The 21,936-nt window shown below is 37.2% G+C and overlaps 1 protein-coding gene and 1 long non-coding RNA gene across 4 annotated transcripts in view; one reads left to right on the top strand and one right to left on the bottom strand.

Moving 5' to 3' along the window:
- The window catches only part of LOC116588314, a 105,655-nt gene extending 103,914 nt beyond the window's left edge, over nucleotides 1-1,741 (bottom strand). The window contains exon 1 of the long non-coding RNA XR_004284882.1: nucleotides 1,675-1,741. This is a non-coding gene — a long non-coding RNA (uncharacterized LOC116588314). The remainder of the gene's footprint in view (nucleotides 1-1,674) is intronic.
- Nucleotides 1,717-20,265, top strand: IRAK1BP1 (interleukin 1 receptor associated kinase 1 binding protein 1). Of its 3 annotated transcripts, XM_032339218.1 has the most exons (5): nucleotides 1,717-2,126; nucleotides 10,835-10,900; nucleotides 16,735-16,788; nucleotides 19,550-19,680; nucleotides 19,780-20,265. In XM_032339218.1, the coding sequence occupies exons 1-5, from the start codon at nucleotides 1,812-1,814 to the stop codon at nucleotides 20,048-20,050; spliced, it is 837 nt and encodes a 278-aa protein (XP_032195109.1). In that variant the 5' UTR covers nucleotides 1,717-1,811; the 3' UTR covers nucleotides 20,051-20,265. The 3 variants fall into 3 exon arrangements, with proteins under 3 accessions (XP_032195109.1, XP_032195111.1, XP_032195110.1); XM_032339219.1 differs by lacking the exon at nucleotides 16,735-16,788 and having other exon boundaries at nucleotides 1,722-2,126; XM_032339220.1 differs by lacking the exons at nucleotides 10,835-10,900; nucleotides 16,735-16,788.
- The last annotated feature ends 1,671 nt before the right edge of the window (nucleotides 20,266-21,936 follow it).

Here is a 21,936-nt window from a genome sequence, read left to right as displayed (position 1 = left end):
TAGATAGATGGATGATAGAGAGATGTTAAATAGATATGATGGATGGATGGAGAGATCATAGATAAGCGATAGATGATAAGAAAGAAAGAAAGACGGGATGGACAGATAATAGATGATAGCTGATAGGTAGATAGGATGGATGATAGATAATAGATTGACAGCTAATAGGCAGGTAGGTTGGTAGGTAGGTAGATAAGATATATATGGTGATGGATGGATGGATGGATAAAAGATGATTGCTAGATTGTAGGTAGGTATTTAAAAAAAAAAAGAAAGTTCTTCCATTTTCCAGTATATTTAGGTTCACCTTTATCTTCTTCCAGTCCTTTTTATCTCATCTGAATTCTACTTTCAATGTAGGATGTAAGATACAGATCAATTCTTTTTTTCAGATAGCTAATCAATTACCCCTGTACCATTTACTCATTTTCCCATTTACTTTAAATGTTTTTATCGTATCCTAAATAGTTACATGCACTTAAAACCCCTGTTGCTTTGTACTAATGACATTCATTCATTCGATAATTCATTTTGGAGATGATATTGTTCCACATTTATCATAAGGGAAAAATAATTTTCCACCAAATGCAAGAAACACTATTTTGGGGGTCTCAAATTATAAAAAATTTATGAAGGAAAGTTTTTAAATTAAAATAATCACAATCGGTTTTAGCGAACAATAAACATCAAAATAGGTACAAAATTACTTTAATCCAGACATGAACCAAATGAAAGTGTGAAGGGGGTAACATCTAACTTAGCTGAATTTTTTTATCTTACTAATCAAAAACAAGAGAAAAATGATAAACTTCATGAGGATTGTGTGTTGGCTTTTTCAGTCTCCTTTCAAGAGAATGTCTTTCTTTTTAAATTATTTATTTTTAAAAGGACTTCGGTTTTTTTCCCCGTCATGGGACCGAAGGGTACTATCTATGTAAAAATATATTTTACATACTTAGTGGTAAGAAGAAATCCCCCCAGTGGGGATCAGTCGGTTGAAGTTTGTAGTGTTCTCTCAAGAAAGGGATACAGATAAGAACCTAGTAGTACTGCACCAACAACGTTCATGTTGAATGAACTTTGATACCTGTTGAGTCTCTCCTGTCCGTATTCAAAGCCAGAACCATTCTAGAAATTTTAGAGAAAAGTCAAGAGCCGAAAATGATGTCAGATCTATTACTACTATCGTCTCTCCATTATTTTTTCTTTGCTTCCCATATGGCAAGCACTTCCCATACGGCAAATGTGAAATGGATTATCGATATGACAGTAAAGGCAATGAAACTGAAACTCTAGAAATTATAAACTCAAGATCAAACTGGCAGAGAGCAGTTCATTCCAACAGAAATCTCTCGGGTGCCACGGCGCTGTGGGGCCTCAAAGAGCTCTATCCAAGAGGTAGAGTCACGTCAGATTAGGCAAGGCTGGGGACAATGGCAGAGCCGCCTCGCAGAAGTACAAACGCAGTCCGGCTCTGCCCCGCCTGGCCTCCCTGGAGCTTTCCTGGCCGTCAGCTCGTCAGAGGGTCAGACGCGGGCGGTGGGCGTGGAGAGGCGGAGCTCTCAAAGGAAAAACTCACTATGGTCTTTGAAAACCTTAGGTAAACACGCTTAAAACTATAATGACGTGCCCAGCCAACACCAGGTAAAGGAGGTACGGCAAAATCCTACTCACAGCTCCGACTCAAAAAACTCGGGCTCCCAAGCCCATCCCGGAATCCTTTGCGCCGCGCTCAAGAAAGCCCTGGAACACTTGGGCTCCTTCGGCCGCCGTAGGCTCTGCGTTGCTATGGAAACATAGCTACCTTCACTATGTCGTTGCAACAGGCCCCTCAGTCGCGGGTGTTCGTGGAACTGGTTCCTTGGGCTGACCGGGGCCGGGAGAACAATGTGGTCTCGGGCAGTGAGTTGCTGCCCGGCTTCCGTCGCCCGCTCTCCTCAGCACAGACCCAAACTGCGACTCGTGAGGTGCACGTAAGCGGCACCGCGGAGCTTTCCGCCAGCCCAGACCGGGCGCAGGTGGCGGTGTTAGTGAGCAGCACCAAGGAGACGGCGGCTGAGGCCAAGAAGAGCGTGTGCCGCCGCCTAGACTACATCACGCAGAGCCTCCAGCAGCAGGGCCTGCAGGTGAGAGCTTCGCAGGGGAGGCCACGGGACCGACCGTAAACACCGGAGGCGGAGGTTCGGCCCCGGCAGCCCCTGGAGCCAGGAGGAGGTGGGGAGGGGCTTCAGTGCCTGGGGCGCGTTGGTCTGTCTGGTATTAGAAAGCGCCAGAACCTGGCGGAGTGACACTTCGGCCAACAAAGTTGTTATTCCCCCCATTGACTTTTAAAGTGCAAGAAGGCAAATCGAGTAGGTTTTTATGGGGCGGTATTTGCCGCCGTGATTTTGTTCTTAACCTTGATAGGAACTGTTAGACTTGACACTCGAGATGTAAATCATTCTTTGTTTTGATTCTGCACTATGCGATGACCAAGTGCGGGAAAACTCGGCCTGGTCTCTCCTAACCGGGTTAAGCTTCGCGTGGAGTGGCTCTTCAGTATTTTTCGCAAACAGTAACGTGGGTAGGAAAGTTGCATCCATTATCCTTTTATAAAGACAAAAAGAAAAAAATTCTGAAGTTATTTTAGTTTTAACTTTCAAGACAGCTGAGCCAGTATATTGTAGATGCCACATGAATGAAATACCTCTACTTACCAGAGATGTCCATGAACCAAACACTGAATACATCTTACCTCGACTCTACTTCTAAGAAGAAAAAAAAAATGAACCAGCTTTATGTAATCTGAACGACAGCTCTGTAAGGTTTTAATACCCCTAGTTCGATTTAAAGAGGTTAAATCATGCTCTCAATTTCAGCCAGGGCGGTATTTGAACTTTTGTCTTTTTGAAACTGAAATCTCTATTTGTTCTAACCATAGCTGGCGCCAGATAATTAGAATAGAAGGAAATTAGAAACCACAGAACGGATCAACTCATTTCCTTCATTCTGCACAGTGGGACTCAAAACGCCAGCGTTGTGATTTATCCAGGATAACACCAAGTTCATAAAAGTGCTTCTTGTCTATTGTTAGACATGACACAGGCCCAAAAGCAAGTCTTTATTTTAAGGAAAAATATATTTGTACTGCATTTACAAACATAGAATTATTTAAAAAGTCATTTGGAAAAGATGTCTCAATGACAGTTTGAAAGAATTCAAGGGTGCCTGGGTGGCTCAGTGGTTAAGTGTCTGCTTTCCGCTCGGGTCACGATCCCAGCGTCCTGGGATCCAGCCCAGCATCAGGCTCCCACCTCAGTGGGAAGCCTTCTCCTCCTCCCACTCCACCTGCTTGCGTTCCTTCTCTCATCCTCTCTCTCACTATCAAATAAATAAATAAAATCTTTTAAAAAAAGATAAAAGAATTCAAATGCTAATTATAAATAACGTGAATTAAATGGTTTAATATGTAGAAAATTTTCCAGTCCTGTTTGCATATGACTAATTCCTAATTTATTTACACAAAATGTATATCAAGTTCACATGGCTGTAACTTCTAATATGTAAAGCAATAAATTACTACATCTGACTTAATAATTATATTTAATAATATAATTTAATAATTATATTTGGGTTCAGTGTTCAAGACACAGAAGGTCAGTAATCTCCCAATTATCTCTGCTAATTAAGTATGCAGTCATGGAGATCATTTGTTCAGTAGAAAATGCAAAAAATCAATTATGCGGGCGCCTGGGTGGTTCAGTTGGTTGAGCAGCTGCCTTTGGCTCAGGTCATGATCCTGGACTTCCAGGATTGAGTCCCTCATCGGGCTCCCAGCTCCTTGGGGAGTCTGCTTCTCCCTCTGACCTTCTCCTCTCTCATGTTCTCTCTCACTCATTCTCTCTCAAATAAATAAATAAAATCTTTTAAAAAAAATCAATTATGCTACTTTTCAGAATGAATTATAATGGGTTTTCACAAAGTCTTTATTCATTTTAGACTTTGGAGTTTTGGATTTTTAAACATCACTCCCCTACTTACAAGTCTCCTCATATTCCACATTCCTTTGCTTAATAGATGGACCCTAATTCTCCCATTTTCTGTCATCTCTCTTCCCTCCTTGACTAGCTGACTCCCATTTTTTCCTTTAAGAACCAGCCAAGCTCACCTCCTTGGCATTCCTTTTCTAGCATAACACTAGTCTTTGCTAGTTCCATTATTTATTACAAGTGGGGAACATGTTCCATTCCCCACTTGTAATAAAACTTACCATTCTATATTTTAACTGTTGCTTTACTGGTGTCTCCTTCATATTCTAAACTTCTCCAGAGCTTGGGCCATTTTCTATCACTTGCTTTGCATTCATGGGTTTAATGGTTTGAACCCATGCTTGATGCTTTATACACCTCACATAATATATACTCAAAAAGTGGTTTTTGAATGACTAAAAGAAAAAAATGAGGCCCTAAATAAACTATTCAACTCTATTATGGATAATTTTATGATCATATGTAGTTTCACATGTGAAGGCATACCCTCGTTTGTAGTGTTGTTTTCATGGAAAAATGTTTTAAAGTTCTAAGCAGTATTTACTTATTCAACCATCAAACATTTTTTAAGCATTTCCTATCACTGCTTATTTTAAAATAGCACTTAATATGATCTGTAATTATTTTGCTTTCTGGTTTGTATGTTCCCTCCATAGGCTCATCATTTTTTTTTTCAATAAATATGTAATAGATTCATGTTGCTGGGCACCTAAAGTAGAGAATGAGTAAAACTTAGTCACTGTGCTGAAGGAGTCTTATGATAGGAATAGACTAATATATAATAAGTGCTGTGAAGAAAATATGTACCTGAGACAATTCAGTAGAGTAAGAGAGGTAATAATGTTCATTTTACTTGAGGGATTCCAGAAAGGTTTCATAATGGAAGTGACTCTCGTGTCAGATCTTGAACAGTGAAAGGAAAGCATTCCAGTTACACACTAGAATGCAGCAAGTATGTGTGTTCTGAGCTCTATATGCTGTGCATTATGGCTAGGACACAGGACTAGATGGGGAAAATGGAGGAGACTGAAGAAGAAAGCTGTAGACAGAACATGGATGAAGGCGTTGCTATATTGAGGAGTTTGGATATTACTGGGATTAAAAAAAAAAAAAAAAGCACCTGTTTAATTGCTAGACCTTTTGCAAATGTTATCTCATTTCATACTCATTCCCACCACATGAGACCGGCATTTTAGTTGGGAAAAATGGAGGAGACTGAAGAAGAAAGCTGTAGACCGAACATGGATGAAGGCGTTGCTATATTGAGGAGTTTGGATATTACTGGGATTAAAAAAAAAACACACACACCTGTTTAATTGCCAGACCTTTTGCAAATGTTATCTCATTTCATACTCATTCCCACCACATGAGACTGGCATTTCAGTTGCTGTTTATAGATCAGAACTCTCAAGATCAGAGTGATTATTGGCAGGTAGTTTGCCCAAGGTCATACAGGTAGGAAGTGGCAGAGTTTAGACTCCAGTCAAGAATTTTGACCTCAAACTCTTGCTCTTAACCAGTATGTTGCTGCTTTATTGTCTTGCCAGTGGGTGACTGAGTTTTAAGTAGGGGTTGTAGCAGATGCTATTGATATCCCACACTTGTATCCCTTGGCACTTCACATTTGTGTGCATACAGGCCCAACTTCCATCTGCCAACACTTGTGAATTCCTTGCCAGTTTTTCCGGATGCAGTTTTTCCTGGCTCCACCTACAAGTGGGCCAGCCAGTAGTGCTAAAGAATTAACAACCCCTCTCAAGCTCTAGAAGCTTTCAACTAACAACTGAGAGGAGTGAGTGGAAAGAGACCTTACCCCTTGGGCAGGATAACTGAGGCATGTGTTCTGCCCTGGTTCCCAGAGTTTCTCTGCAGGAATAAGTTCCAGTTGCCCACAGTGGTGACTGTTTGACAAATGCATACTTTAATGGCTTGCTTTCCTTTTGTTTCACCTCTCATTCCCCTGTAGTAGTATTTCTTGGGATCATCTTAAAAGTTAACTGCCTGTACTCACATCCTTGTCTCAGAGTCCATTTCTGGAGGCATTCAAATTAAGATAGGAAGTAGTAGGAATAGATTGAACATACCATATGAGTTGGCTTCAGTCTTTAATTATTAAAAATGGTGACAAAATTATTTTCCTTGTTGTTAGGTGTTTATACATTTTTAAATATGTTTTTTGGACATGAATTCCTCGCTTACACATACTTTAAAAAATTAAATTAAAAATTAATTTAATTTAATTTAAATCTAAAATCTAAAAATTAAAAAATTACAGTCTAGGAGAAAAGTTTACATCTTCACTACAAACATATTGTTGGCATAGTCAGTATTATTTTCTTTTTTAATTTTGCCAATTCAGTAGTCAAAAAAAGTTACTGTCATTTCCTGTGTTTTATTTTTTTACATTTGAGATTAAGCTTTTTTCATATAAATTGCCAATTCATAATACTTTGTCCATTAATTTATGGGAACTTCTAAAAAATTAGTTTCAGCTGTACAGTATAATGATTCAATAATTCTGTGCATTTCTCAATGCTCATCAAGATAATTATACTCCTAATCCCCTTTAACAATCTATATCCTACTCCCCGCTTCCCTCTGGCAACCGTCGGTTTGTTCTCTGCAGTTAAGAATCTTTTCTGGTCTCTTTTTGTTTGTTCATTTGCTTTTTATTAAAGTTCTACATATGTGTATAATCATATGGTATTTGTCTTCTGGCTGACTTATTACTTAGCAGTATGTACTCTATATACATCCATATTGTTAAAAATGGCAAGATTTCATTCCTTTTTTATGACTAATAGTCCAGTGTGTGTGTGTGTCTGAATATCTGTCTCACTTTTTTTTTTCTAAGATTTTATTTATTTATTTGACAGAGAGAGACCCAGTGAGACAGGGAACACAGCAGAGGGAGTGGGAGAGAGAGAAGCAGGTTCCCCACACAGCAGAGGATTCCAGGATCCTGGGATCATAACCTGAGCCAAACCCAGTCTCACATCTTCTTTATCCATTCACCTATAGATGAACACTTAGGTTACTTCCATATCTTGGCTATTATAAATAATGCTACAATAAACATAAGGATGCAGACATCTTTTTTAATTAGTGTTTTTGTCTTCTTTGGGTAAATACCTAGTAGTGGAATTACACTGATCATATGGTAATTCTAACTTTTTGAGGAACCACCGTATTGTTTGTGGCTGCACCAGTTTGCAGTCTTAACAGTCGTGTACAAGGGTTCGTTTTTCTCCACATCCTCACTAACATTTGTTATTTCTTGTGTTTTCTGTTTTAGTCGTTCTGACAGATATGAGGTGATATCTCATTGTGGTTTTAATTTGCATTTCCCTGAGATGAGTGAAGAGCATCTTTTCATGTGTCTGTTGGCCATCACTATACCTTCTTTGGAAGAATGTCTATTCGGGTCCTCTGCCCGTTTTTTAATTGAATTATTTGTTTTTGTGGTGCTGAGTTGTGTAAATTCTTTATCTGTTTTTGATATTAACCCCTTATGGATATATCATTTGCAAATTATCTTTTCCCACTCAGTAGACTGCCTTTTTGTTTTATTGATGGTTTCCTTCCCTGTGCAAAAGCTTTTGATTTTCTTGTAGTATCAATAGCTTAATTTTGCTTTTGTTTTCCTTGCCAGAAGAGACAGACCTAGAAAAATGTTTCTATGGCTATGTAAGAAAAGTTATTGCCTGGTTTTTCTTCTAGGAATTTTATGGTTTTAAGTCTTACATCTAGGTCTTTAATCCATTTTGAGTTTACTTTTATGTATGGTATGAGAAACTGGTACAGTTTCATTCTTTTGCATGTAGCTGTCCAGGTTTCCCAGCACCATCTGTTGAAGAGACTGCCTTTTTCCCACTGTATATTCTTGTATCCTTTGTCATAGATTAGTTAATTGTCATAGGCCATATAAGTGTGGGATTATTACTGAGCTCTCTCTTCCATTCCATTCATCTATGTGTCTATTTTTGTGCCAGTATTTACTCTTCTGATTACTGCTGCTTTGTAGTATATTTTGATATCTGGGGTTGTGATACCTCTAGCTTTGTTCTTCTTTTTCAAGATTAAGAGAACGTTAAAATTAAGATTATCAGTAATTCTTTCATGTATTGCAAAAATTTTCCCAATTTTATCTTTGCCATATAACTTTTTACAGTATTGAACATTCAAAATTTTTAAGTTTTATTTTGTCAGATTCATTAATCTTTTCTGTAGGTCTCTTGCCCTTGGTGTAACACTTATTGGGTCCTTCCAAAGCTTAAGGTTATATAACCATTAACTAATATTTCCTGGAACCTATAGGGACCCTTTATACTACACTAAATATTTGCTATGTTAGAATTTATTTTGGTATAAGGAAAAAAAGGTTTTATTTTCTCCTAAATGGTTGAGTTGCTATACTGAAATCATGTATTGAGGTCTTATCCCTTACTGCTTGTGCAAGAACCTAACTCAAATTGCCTTGAAAATAAAAAGTATTAAAAAAATTTTTAAATTAATAAAAACTTAAAAGTATTGCTTTACATAATCTTAAATCAGTAATGTGCCCTTTAAGTATGTAGTGGTCAAGACTCTATTTTGATGCAGCTCTCCTGGCTTTCCTGCAGCTTCCTGCATGATACCAAAACAGCTGCAACATTTCCAAGCCTTACACCACATACTGTACCATAACAAGAAAGACAATAGTTCTCATTTCCCACAACCACATAAAAACAAATATTCCGGGGTGCCTGGGTGGCTCAGTCAGTTAAGCGTCTACCTTTGGCTCAGTTCATGATCCTGAGTTCCTGGGTGGAGCCTCCACCTACTTTGGGCTCCTTGCTCAGCAAGGAGTCTGCTTCTGCCTCTCCCCCTGCTTCTGTCTGTGCTCTCTCTCAATGAATATATATATATATATATATATACACATATAGATATATGTATATATATGTGCATATACATATATATGCACATACTCCTGTAGTTCAATGCAAATTGACAACCTAAATTTGTCCTTGTGGCCAGAGAAATGGCATATACTAATTAGCTTCGATTGGATTTCTGCCTATTTTTAACCATAATCTTGTAGCAAGTTAGGTGTGATAATCCTGAATGGTTTAGACCTATGATTATTTACCTTGAACCACATAGTTGCTTCGTAGAAAAAGTAGAGGTAGAATGTATGACATAAGGATTCCATACTGCTTCTTATGCCTACTGATTTGAAATGTTACTTTGAAATGTTACTGGTATTATATTTGCAATCCAGACATTCTTGGATCAGTTTCAGAATACTAGTTCTTTTCATTAGTACCACATTATTTAATTACATCTTGGTAATTATATCTTTGCAAAACATTTGTAGGGCAACTTCTCTCATTACTTTTCTACTAAAAAGATTTCCTGTCTTTGAGGGATATGTTAAATGACACCATGAAGATACAGTCAGAAAATCCAGACAGTATAAAATTCTGCAGTCCAAATAAAACTTCTGTTCATATTTTGCACTGTTTATGTATTAATTTCAGGAGAATTGCTGATTTTATAATATTGTGTCCTGGTACATTTACTCAAGCATTTTTTCTGTGAGGTTTTATGACTTTCTTCATGTTTATCCTTTTTAATTTTACTCCTGCCATAACATGGTTTTTTGTATCTATTCAGAATGTCTACCTTCATAGACTTTAGTTATTCTTATACTGACTGTTTTGTGTTTTAAAATCGGCCCTTTTTGGGGCGCCTGGGTGGCTCAGTGGATTAAGCCGCTGCCTTCGGCTCAGGTCATGATCTCAGTGTCCTGGGATCGAGCCCTGCATCGGGCTCTTTGCTCAGCTGGAGCCTGCTTCTCTCTCTCTCTCTGCCTGACTCTCCGCCGACTTGTGATCTCTCTCTCTCTGTCAAATAAATAAATAAATAAATAAATAAAATAAAATCGGCCCTTTATATTTGGATATAAAATAGCTTCCCAGGAGCGTAATTGGGAAAACTTAATGGACTAGGCCGGTATATTTTAGTATTTTTTAGTTTGTAGCCGATATCTCAGGATTTCCCAATCTCAACATTATTTTTAACATCCTCTACGAAAACAATTCTTTGTTATGGGGAGCTGTCCTCTGCACTGTAGAATATTTAGCTATATTCCTGGCCCCTACCCATCAGGTGACCAACTTGTCCTAATTTACCTAGGACTGTCCCAGTTTTGCAGCTGATAGTCCCATATCTCAGGAACCTCCTTGGTTCCTGGTAAACAGGAGCATTTATTCACTGTCTAGTTACTACATCACATTAATGTACTCCCCTAACCCATTTTAACAACCGAATATACCTCCAGACATTAACAAATTTCCCTGGGGAGCAAAATTTCCTTCTACCTTGGGAACCATTACCCTATAGTTAAGCAGAAAATCTCATATTTTCTCATTACCAGGAATATAACCACACTGAAACAAATTTAGGTTTATTTAGCATGATCAGCAGACATACCCCTGTAACACATACCCCTGTAACATTCAGAATGCTTTATGTACAAATAATTCCTCATTTGTATACCACTCTTAAGTTCCTACTTTGTGTACTAATGTAAAAATTACTACAAATGAAGTGACGATTATAAAATTTTCAGCAAATATTTATAGACTTTGAATTTATTTTATGTAACTTTTAGGAAAGTTTTAAACATGAAGCAAACCAGTTTTTTCCACATACTCTGTCATTCTGATTTTAGTAAGTTCAGGTTTCTACTTTATGTTTTAGAGCCACTGCATTTAGTAGCCAAACCGTTAGTAATCATACTCTTGTACTTTCTGCTTCAGGCAGAAAATGTAACTGTGACAAAGGATTTTAGAAGAGTGGAAAATGCTTATCACATGGAAGCAGAGGTATGTACTTATCATGACAAATAATTGGAAACAGCATGACTTTGTGGGAATAATTTGCATTTATTTTTGTACTTGAAAGATACAGGAGAAATTCTTCTCATGGTATTAATAAAAGATTATTTTTCTCAAAATCACTCTTGGTATTCATATCTGTGGAGGTTTTTTGTTTACTTATTTTTTTTAGTAATCTCTACAACCAACATGGGGCTTGAACTGAGGACCTCAAGATCAAGAGTCACATGCTTTTCCCACTGAGCTAGCCAGGTGCCCCTGTGTGAACTTTTAAAATAAATTTTAATGAGATTTATTTGCGAGAAATAATTTTGAAATGGAATAAAAATAGTAAGGAGGAAGTGGCAGTTAATTGCCACCTAATAAAATTGTAATAAAATTATCACTTTGTAAGCAGGAAACACTATAGGAGAGAAATTTCTTCTCAGATAAAAAGTAAATTAATAAACATAAGGATTAAAACACTTTCAACATTCTTTTCTTTTGTAATGCAATTTTACTGTGTTGTGGTAAGTTAAATTTTATTTAAAAATAAAACCACTTGTGGGCTCCTTTGTGGCTCAGTTGGTTAAGCATCGGACTCTTGATTTTGCCTCAGGTCATAAACTCAGGGTCATGAGATGAGTTCTACTTTGGGCTCTGTGTTCACTAAGGAGTCTGAGATTCTCTCCCTCTCCACATGTGCATTCAGACTCTCTAAAATGAATAAAGCTTCAAAAATAAAAACCACTTGGGACACCTTGTTGGCTTAGTTAGTAGAGCTGTCAACTCTTGATGCTGGGGGTTGTGAGTTCACGCCCCACATTGAGTGTACAGATTAAAAATAAAATCTTTAAGGGGCATCTAGGTGGCTCAGTCAGTTAAGTGTCTGACTTAGCTCAGGTCATGATCTCAGGATTCTGTGATGGAGCCCCAAGCCCATGTTGGGCTCTGTCCTCACCAGGGAGTCTACTTGTCCCTCCCCCTCTCCCTCTCCTCTTGCTCATCCTCTCTCTTTCTCTCTCAAATAAAATCTTTAAAACTAAAATAAAGTCTTTAAAATAATTTTAAAAATAACAAAATAAAAAGCACTCAACCTTTGCCCAGATTAGAAAGAACAAAATATTTTTTGTGCACTCACTGATAACATTTAGTTCCTACTACTGCCTATACTTTTTACTTATCTTTATAGATTTTTATGATCAGGATTTCATGAAATCAGAGTATGTATAGCTGTGGTTAGGTTATAGGACAGCTGTTGTTTCAGCTTCTAAACATCTTAGGATAGGTGCTAGGTCCATACTGCCTCCTGTCACAGGAAGCAAACAAGAATGGAGTTAGAGTGGACTCTTATTGATCTAGTCAGATAACCTTTATCGTTAGAGGTGGGAAATTTCTCGAGAAATCATCTGTCCTTTAGGCAGATAATAGATTATTTTTCTAGTATTAAGGATGTGACTTTAATCTCAAATAACTTGGGCTCAGACTTCTCAAAGACTGTTGCAAGAATTAGAATGGAAATTAGAATCCTGGCTTCTTACCTCTTTGAGATAGTAATTTTTACAAACATTGTTGTTCCAGTACTTAATTTAATAGTTTTGTGATTTCACCACTTAAGATTATCAATTAATTGAACTATCTCAAGGAATTTTTAAATTACTCCTGATAATTTTAGGAATCCACATGACAAAATTTATTTTATAGTAGTTGGGACTAAAAAGTATCTTTCAAAACAAGATGAAAGGGGTCTGAGGGAATGGACAAAATGGGTGAGGGAGTGGGGAGTGAGAGGTATAGTCTTCCAGTTATGAATGACTAAGTCACAGAAAGGAAAGGTACAGCATAGGGCATACAGTCAGTAGTATTGTAACAGTGTTGTATGGTGACAGATGGTAGCCACACACACTTCTGGTGAGCAGAGCCCAAAGTATAGACTTGTTGGGGCACCTGGCCAGCTGGGTTGGTTGGTGGAGCATGTGACTCTCCATCTTGGTGTTGATAAGTTCTAGCCCCATGTTGGGCGTAGAGATTACTTAAAATCTTTAAAAAAAAAAAAAAAAAGTATAGATTTGCTCAAGCACTGTGTTGTATACCTGAAACTAATGTGACATGTATGCCAACTATAGTTTTTTAAAAAGGGAGTTATTAAAAAAGAGTTATGAAACTTCTCAAATGTGAAAAGTTTTAATATAATTTTTAATGATTTTTATTATATACACTATGATATCATTGTCTCATATCAATTGTTTTCTTAAAATAGGTTTTCAGTTTGGGGCTTTTTTGGGTGATGTTCACAGTAGAGATTAGATATCCAAAAAAAAAAAAAAAAAATCACAACAGGGGATAGAACAGAGTAGTAAGATTCCATATTATGGAGATCAAAAGCCGGGAGTTACTCAGGAACTCCTCCAGTAGTTACTGCCTGTCAGGATTTCAGGCTATAGTGAATGTTCATTGGCTCACATTATCTTAAGTAAATTGGGTTTATTGTGAGGGTAACACCAGGAAGTAAGGAGGAAAAAGAATGGTCCCAGCAAATGCACAGACAGGCTTCATGGAAAACTGGCCTGTTTTTCAGATTGAGTTCTTTTAGGGACTCATTGTGCAGTTACAGAAAATGCATTAGAGCTGCTTGTTTTGCTGTAAGAACATGACTAAATGAGGACTTGACTAAACACTGCTCATCTTCCTTCTGCTATACTTATTTCTTAACGTCATGTACTCAGTTTCTTCAGAGAATCTGATTATATTTTGTATAGGGTTCCTCAATAGCCAGAATTCTTATATCCTGCCATCTGCAGTCAGTGGAGACCAGGGGTCACAATGTACAAAATAATGTCTAACATACTAATATTCTCATGGACAGTTAAATATATAAAGTAAGATCAGATGGTAGAACATTACATAATAACTAAAATTTTCATCCTGAAAGGGACTTCAGAGATTCTTTATCTAAACTCCCACCTACTCTCTCTTTATTTTAAACTCCCACCTACCCTCTCTTTATTTTAAAGATAATATCGAAAGTTAGAAATTATGTAAGTGCATGAATATAAACAGTTTTTTCCATTTTCAGACATCTAATCAATACAATATAACATTAAGCCAGAATTGACTTACTAGTATTCCTCCATTATGCACCTCTCCAAGAACAAAAGACTAAACTTGTTCCTTCAGATAGATACTTGAGGTTCAGTAGCATGTTGATGCTACTTTTTTCTTCTTCAGGGGTAAGACTCCCCAGTTTCTTTAGTCATTTCTTATAGTAAGACAAACTCTTTATTGAGCTAATTTCCATCTAAAGCACCTGCAGCTATAGTGTCCTAATTGTGATTTAGCCAATCAGTAGTAGAGAAGGATGATTATCTTCTTTATCCTAGAATGTTTAAGACTGAACTTCTTATACTCGCATCACAGTGTTAACCTTCTTTTGAGCTCACAGGCCTAATTAGTAATTACAATTAACTGAACTTTCTCACATGCTGATTTTAAGTCAAATTTCTCTTATTTTATACTTTGTTATTGCTATTTCAAAATGAAATGTGTTTAAATTTACCTCTGTAAAATTTTATCCACTAGATTTAACCTGTATTTCCAGCCTGTTAGGATCTTTTTGGATCTTGATTTTATCAAGCAGGGTTTATAGTCCATCCTGCCAGCTTTTTGTCACCTGCTGATCTGATCATCTGTGTACCCATCTGTGTAATTAATAAAAATATTAAGTAGCATTAATCAACTATGACACTAACCAACAATGTTCCCATGAAGACTATATGTCAGTATATCCTAAGATTTATTTAAATAAGTAAAATATAAATACTTTATTGCTATAGTATTTCTCTGATAACTTGCCAGCTAGGAAGTCAAGTTTAGTACATGATGACTTGTTCTTAATCTCAAATCTATATCCTCAATAGATTAGCCTTTGGATAGAAATAATTTGGCAGTGGTTCGGAAGATAGTTTAGAAGAGAAGCATTGAGTTGGTGAACTTCGCTCTCAGGAATAAAAGCAAAGTCAAAAGTCAGATTTGTTTTCTACTTAATATCTCATCAAGAAACTCAATACTTAGAGAACCTTATAAGACTTACAGTCTTTAGTTCCTGTGTTCTTATTTTATTGTTCCAGGACCATTAAAATGAGAAAGATTCGTATTCTTTTCTTCAGAGACAGGACTAAGAAAGCAGTGAAGATTTAAAGAGGGAAGATCAGATCAGATTGTGGCAAAATGACAAAAGAAAATATGCAAAGTATTTGAGGTCTGTGGCAATAGAACAAAATGATATAACAAATGATAGAACAAAGGGCCTTGTCTTCTTTCCTTCTCACAGAAACCTTTTTTCTTTCTTTTCTAATTTCTTACAAACTAATTTTTAAAATAATTTGTTCTAGAATCCTGCTTAGAATTGAAAAGCATCTACCCTACTACATGCAGTTTGTTCAGTGTTATCTGCTGTACATTTTTGGAAATTAGAACTCAAAGTATTTTTAAAAAGGACTTTGGCCTGGTTTTTTTTTTTATGGTAATTGAGAGTAGCAATAATTCAGAAGTCTCGTTTGCAGAAATTTTTAATAAACAGATTTTACTTATCTAATAGACAAATTCATTGAAAGCACTTAAAATCTCCTATTTTCGGGGTATATGGCTGGCTGAGTCAGCAGAGCACGCAGCCCTTGATCTTGGGATCATGAATTCGAGCTCCATGTTAGGGGGTAGGGTTTATGTAAAAAAACAGGAAAAAAACCCACCACCTATTTTGGAGTTCAGTTTTTTTTTTCAGTACTAAAATTTCTTTTTTTTTTTTTTTAAAGATTTTATTTATTTATTTGACAGAGAGAGATCACAAGCAGGCAGAGAGGCAGGCAGAGAGAGAGGAGGAAGCAGGCTCCCTGCTGAGCAGAGAGCCCGATGCGGGGCTCGATCCCAGGACCCTGAGATCATGACCCGAGCCGAAGGCAACGGCTTAACCACTGAGCCACCCAGGCGCCCCAGTACTAAAATTTCTAAACTAATGATTCTTCTTGACCAAAGAGATGGGAAGCATTTATGTCTCAGTCTGTTTTATAATTTAATATAGCTAGTACAAGATAGTATGTAAAATCTATATATGTGTGTAGATTTGTAATCACATTATTTTGCCCTGAAGAAACATATAGAGGATTTTGAATATGATATATGAATTTATCTTGAATTTTTTTATCTGCAATGTATGAGATAGATTGAAAGTTTTTTATCCTGAATACCTCTTTTTAAATATTGTGATGCAACACCTCTATTCTTTAGTAAAGTGACTCTGCCTCATTAACTTGGGATTTCTACCTAGCTGTGTATTGATTATACACCACATTACTGAATTTAAAAGAAGTTCAGGGCATTGGAAGGCTTAAAACAGTTCTTAAACTGTTAGAAAAAGCAGAATACAGTTTTTTTTCTACTAATTTACTTCTTACTAATCATTTTACCCACACATTCCTAAACTATAGTTTGTCCGTGCTTTGGGACAAAGACAAAGAGCTGATAGTCTGTTCACCAATGTAGATGTAGCTCTAAAAGCTCATCTGCTAACTTTGTAAGTCATGGTAGTGATAAGAAGGATGCAGGGCAGAGAAAATTGTGTCTGGGCAACTCTGAACTGATCTCAACAGATAGATTTTCCTGTTATGTCTAGATATAGAGCAGGTAAGTACCACATGTTAAACCTGATTCTGTGGGACTAGATTTGCCTCAGATAATTAGGGGTGGTAGGGAATTGAAAAAAAAAGAACTAGTATCTTTTCTGAAAACTGCTTAGGAATTTTCACTGTCCTTCCTTCCATATACTACTACTTTTTTTTTTTTAGTAGCAAAGAATACCAAGGATGCATACAAAAGATTCAGCATGTTTCATAGCAAAGCGGGTATATATTTATAAACACTGTTTTCATTTTAAGCTGTCAGAGTAGAAATTGGAAATTTTTTTTTAAATAAAATTTATTTCAGGGCCCTGTGTCGCAGTCAGTAAATGTCCGACTCTTAGTTTCTACTCAGGTCATTATCTCGGGTTCTTGAGATCAAACCCTGCATCAGATTCTGAGCTCAACAGGGAGTCTGCTAAGTTTCTGGTTCCCTATCCTGCTCCTCCCCCACATTTGTTCACTCTCTCACTCTAAAATAAATCTTAAAAAAAAAAAGTTTAATTCAAGGACACTTATGTAGCAAAGAATTGCTTTTGTTGATACGGAACCTGTTATGCTCAATCACTTTAATCTGCATGCAAAGAAACCCTTTGAACTCTCAAAACCTCTCAAATTTAGTTACCTTCCAACTCCACAGAGGCACTGTAAAATCTTGCTATACTTCATAACATGTAATGAAGTGTATATACAGTGCCTCTGTGACACTCTTACAGGTTAAATATAGCAACAAGAGACAGGATTTTTTCCATACACTATACAAATGCAGAAGAGTATTATATTGTCTTTTTTTTTTCTTTTTTTTTTTAGGGAGAGTGAGCACACAAGTGGTGAGGGGACAGAAGGGGAGAGAGAATCTTAATCTCACAACCCTGATATCATGACCTGAGCCAAAATCGAGTCACATGCTTAACCAACTGAGCTACTTAGGCATCCCTTTATTTTTCATTATTTTTTAAAAATTATTTGAGAGTGAGAAAGAGAGAGCACAAGTGGCAGAGGAGGCAGAGGGAGATAATCTTCAAGCAGACTCTCTACTGAGCACGGAGCTGGCAAGGGGCTCAATCTCACAACCCTGAGATCATGACCTAAACCTAAGAGCCACCCAGAAGACCCCTGTATTTATTATTAAAGGTAGTCTACGGGCATTTTGGAACTTTGATTTTTCAACCAGGATGGAAAGGCAAATTTTTTAACTATTCAGAGGTTAAAAACTAGCAACCTGGATGAGGCTGGGGATATTGATTTTTGACTAATAGATTGATATTTTGACTGATACCATAATTAAAAAAAAAAAAAGAAACAAACAAACAAAAATACTTAAAAGACTTCTCTTAAAAAGGCAGACAAGACTTCTGCTTCTGGCTGAGATAGAATAACATGAACCAGATTTACCTTCCTACCTGAAACCAAAAAATGTACAAAGTATGTGAAAGAGTGCTTTTCAAAGAGTGATTATAAGGAAGTGAAACACAGTGATCCCTGAGAAAAAAGAAACAAAAAGTCCTACCGTGTTGGTGTGCTTGGGTGGCTCAGTCACTTAAGAATCTGCCTCTGGGGGCGCCTGGGTGGCTCAGTGGGTTAAAGCCTCTGCCTTCGGCTCATGTCATGATCTCAGGGTCATGAGATCGAGCCCTGCATTGGGCTCCCTGCTAGGCTTGAAGCCTGCTTCCCTCTCTTTCTTTGCCTGCCTCTCTGCCTACTTATGATCTCTCTCTGTCAAATAAATAAATAAAACCTTTAAAAAAAAAAAAAAAAAGAATCTGCCTTTGGCTCAGGTCATGATCCTGGGATCCAGCCCCATGCAGGGTGCAGTGTTGGTCTTCCTGCTCAGCTGAGAGCCTGCTTCCCGCTCTCCCTCTGTCCCTCCCCCAACTCATTCTCTCTCTCTCTCTCAAATAAATAAAATCTTGCGGGGGGGGGGGGTCCTACCATGTCCATATTGCTGTGTTAAGAGTGTCCAGGCACCTTCCCAGGGTAGGAAAACCACACAGAGCCTGGCAAACTCCTTGTATTGAGGAAGTGGAATTGAGAGCCCAAACAAGACGGCTAGAGAGTTTGTAGGAGAGTCGAGGGCTACACAAAGAGAGGTCTTCAGAGAACTACAGAGGGAACACCTCCCCCATTCCCTCAAGTATTCAGCAGAATACCCATTAGACATACATGTGCAGAAATGACCAGAGGCTAGAAAAAAAGTCACCCCAAAAATTAGAGGAAACAGTGTTTGGGGTTCATATAAGGCTGAGGTGCAACACCAGCCAGACTAGAAAATCTTGATTAATAGGGCATGAGGTGGAGTATAGACACTTCTCTATACTCATTAGGGGGTAATAATTAGCGCCAGATTGAACATTACTCTAATCCCACCTAATAAGTTTTTTGTTTGTTTGTTTTTTTAATTTCTTTGAGAGCAAGCAAGCAAGAGAGGGAGCTAACGTGGGCTGGGGAGTAGGGGGAGAGGCAGAGGGAGAAGCAGACTCCCCACTGAGCAGGGAGCCTGATGCGGGGCTTCATCCCAGGACCCTGGAATCATGACCCCAGCCAAAGGCAGAGGTCCAACCAAGTGAGCCAGTAAATCTTAAAAGCAAACCTAAAGAGATCAGTATTTATAGAAATACAAGAATATCCAATACCTCCCATGAAGTTAATTTACAGATTGCCTTGCATGCAAAATAGCATGGAAATAAAGCTCACAATAAGGATAAAAGAATCAGACCCATCCAGAACCAATGTAGATATTAGAATTAACAGACAAGATCATTAGTTATTACAGCTGAATTTCATATGTTGAAAAGTTGAGACACTACTTTAAAGAAATTCAATAAAATGTAGTAATTTAGTTGTAAGGGTCAAGTAGGCTTATCTGTCACATATTATAAAATGACGTCATTATTATCTGGCTTTACTTCTTTTACTCACATTTAGAGAAAATTTTGAAAGAATGCATCAACCATGAAAATAATTTCAAGTGTCATTTCATTTACAGGTCTGCATTACATTTACTGAATTTGGAAAAATGCAAAATATTTGTAACTTTCTTATTGAAAAGTTAGATAGCTCTGTTGTCATCAGCCAACCCCAGTTCTATCATACTCCAAGTTCTGTTGAGAATCTTCGGTAAGTTAAGTACATCTTTAACTAAATTACCAATTAAAACTATTCAGTGTTAGAGTTCATTGAATGTCATATTAATAATGTCTGCATTTAATTCCTAAGACGAAAAGCCTGTCTTGTTGCTGTTGAGAACGCACGGCGCAAAGCTCAAGAAGTCTGTAACGTTGTTGGCCAAACTCTAGGAAAACCTTTATTAATCAAAGAAGAGGAAACAAAAGAATGGGAAGGCCAGATAGATGATCTCCAGTCATCCAGACTCTCAGGTTCATTAACCATACAACAAAAAATCAAAAGTGCAACAATACATGCTGCTTCAAAAGTATTTATAACTTTTGAAGTAAAGGGCAAAGAGAAGAAAAGAAAAAACCTCTGAAATTCCAACTAAAATATATTGTTTGTATCATTTTATTTTTATACTTTTTATGTTTGCTTTGTCCTGAAAATATATATTGTATATTCTATAAAGTATTTCTCCCCAAAATCTGTCAGTTCTTGAATATAGTTCCACAAGTACCTAGGTTTACTTTCCATTTTTAAAAACTTACTATGGGGGGACGCCTGGGTGGCTTAGTTGGTTAAACCGCTGCCTTCAGCTCAGGTCATGGTCCCAGGGTCCGAGAATTGAGTCGCATCTGGCTCCTTGCTCAGCAGGGAGCCTGCTTCTCTGCCTCTCTGCCTGCTTGTGCTCGCTTGCTCACTGTCTCTCTCTCCCTCTCTCTCTGACAAATAAATAAATAAAATCTTTGACAAAAAACTTATTATGGCAAATACTCTGAAAATAAATATGTTATATGTGCACAATTATATACTGACAATATAAGTCATGTATAAGAAATTTTTATATTTCTACTACAGGAATAAATATTGGCAGTCTTAATGACAAGGAATACATAACTTTTGATAAAAGGGTAGTGAGGTATACTAGGAAAATATTTTGATGCCAGGAATAAAATATATAAACCAGATCCTCTTCACCGGGCTCCTTTGATTATACCAGCACTTTCCAATACAAATAAATGCAAGCCACATATGTAATTTAGAATTACTTAGGAGATATATATTTAAAAAAGTAAAATATAAAAAATAAAAAAGCAGTTGAAACTAAGTTTAATATTTAATTTAATCTAAGGTGTCCAAAATATTATTATTTCAGTATGTAATCAATATTTTTAAAATAATTATTTTAAAAATAATTTCTATTTTTTATACTGTTTTCAAAATTTGTAGTTTACATCATAACATCTTAATTCATATACTAAATTTACATCAGAAATACCTGATCTGGGCGCCTGGGTGGCTCAGTGGGTTAAGCCGCTGCCTTCGGCTCAGGTCATGATCTCAGGGTCCTGGGATCAAGTCCCGCATCGGGCTCTCTGCTCGGCAGGGAGCCTGCTTCCCTCTCTCTCTCTGCCTGCCTCTCTGTCTACTGTGATCTCTCTCTGTCAAATAAATAAATAAAATCTTTAAAAAAAAAAAAAAAAAGAAATACCTGATCTGTATTTATTTCCTAAAATGTAGTTGAAAAACTAGATTCATACATGCAAGTTCCAAACAAGATTAAAAGAGCTAGTAACTACATCAAGAAGTAATTTCAGGTAGCAATTTTCAAATTAAATTTTTTAAAAATTTAAAATTCAGTTCCTTTATTGTACTAGACACCATTTTAAGTACTTGAAGTGGTTTAATGGCTACTGTGTTGCACAGTGTAGGGTTCTACACTTGCGATAATACCTTCAGGCTGTTTGAGATGTAGCAGCAAGTACCTGGCATTCCTGTTGCATGGCACATTATCTGCAAGTGATCATCAACCAGAACTGTTAGGCAGCACAGGTTTCCCATTCCCCACCACAGAGGTATGGGCCCTAGGGTTTTTCCTCTGACCTATCTCCATCCTCCTATACCAATATTTTCCTACCACATGCTCCAGTATGTAGTTTATATCGCTGCCCACTTCCTTAAGTGGCACTGAAATAGTTTTATCCATCTCCTCTGTAGGGTCGGTGGCAGGAGGGAAAGTGAAAGCTAAGAAGAAAAGCTTTAGGATCTGACACCCTGTGTTCAAATTCAGACTTTACAGCTTTATTACTAAAGGAGTGTAAGCTCCTTTAGAATGAAGATCTTGTCTTGTTCATAGCTGCATTCTCAAACCTGACGTAGTGTCAGGGCCAACAAAGAGTAGGCTCTCAAATATCTTCTGGGCAAATTTACCAGATGTGTAAACTTAGCAAGCAAGGCACTTTGATCTCATTAAGCTTCTCT

This window comes from Mustela erminea, chromosome 4, assembly GCF_009829155.1.
Source record: "Mustela erminea isolate mMusErm1 chromosome 4, mMusErm1.Pri, whole genome shotgun sequence".
Taxonomy (NCBI): domain Eukaryota; kingdom Metazoa; phylum Chordata; class Mammalia; order Carnivora; family Mustelidae; genus Mustela; species Mustela erminea.
This window is presented reverse-complemented; position numbering and strand designations above follow the sequence as displayed.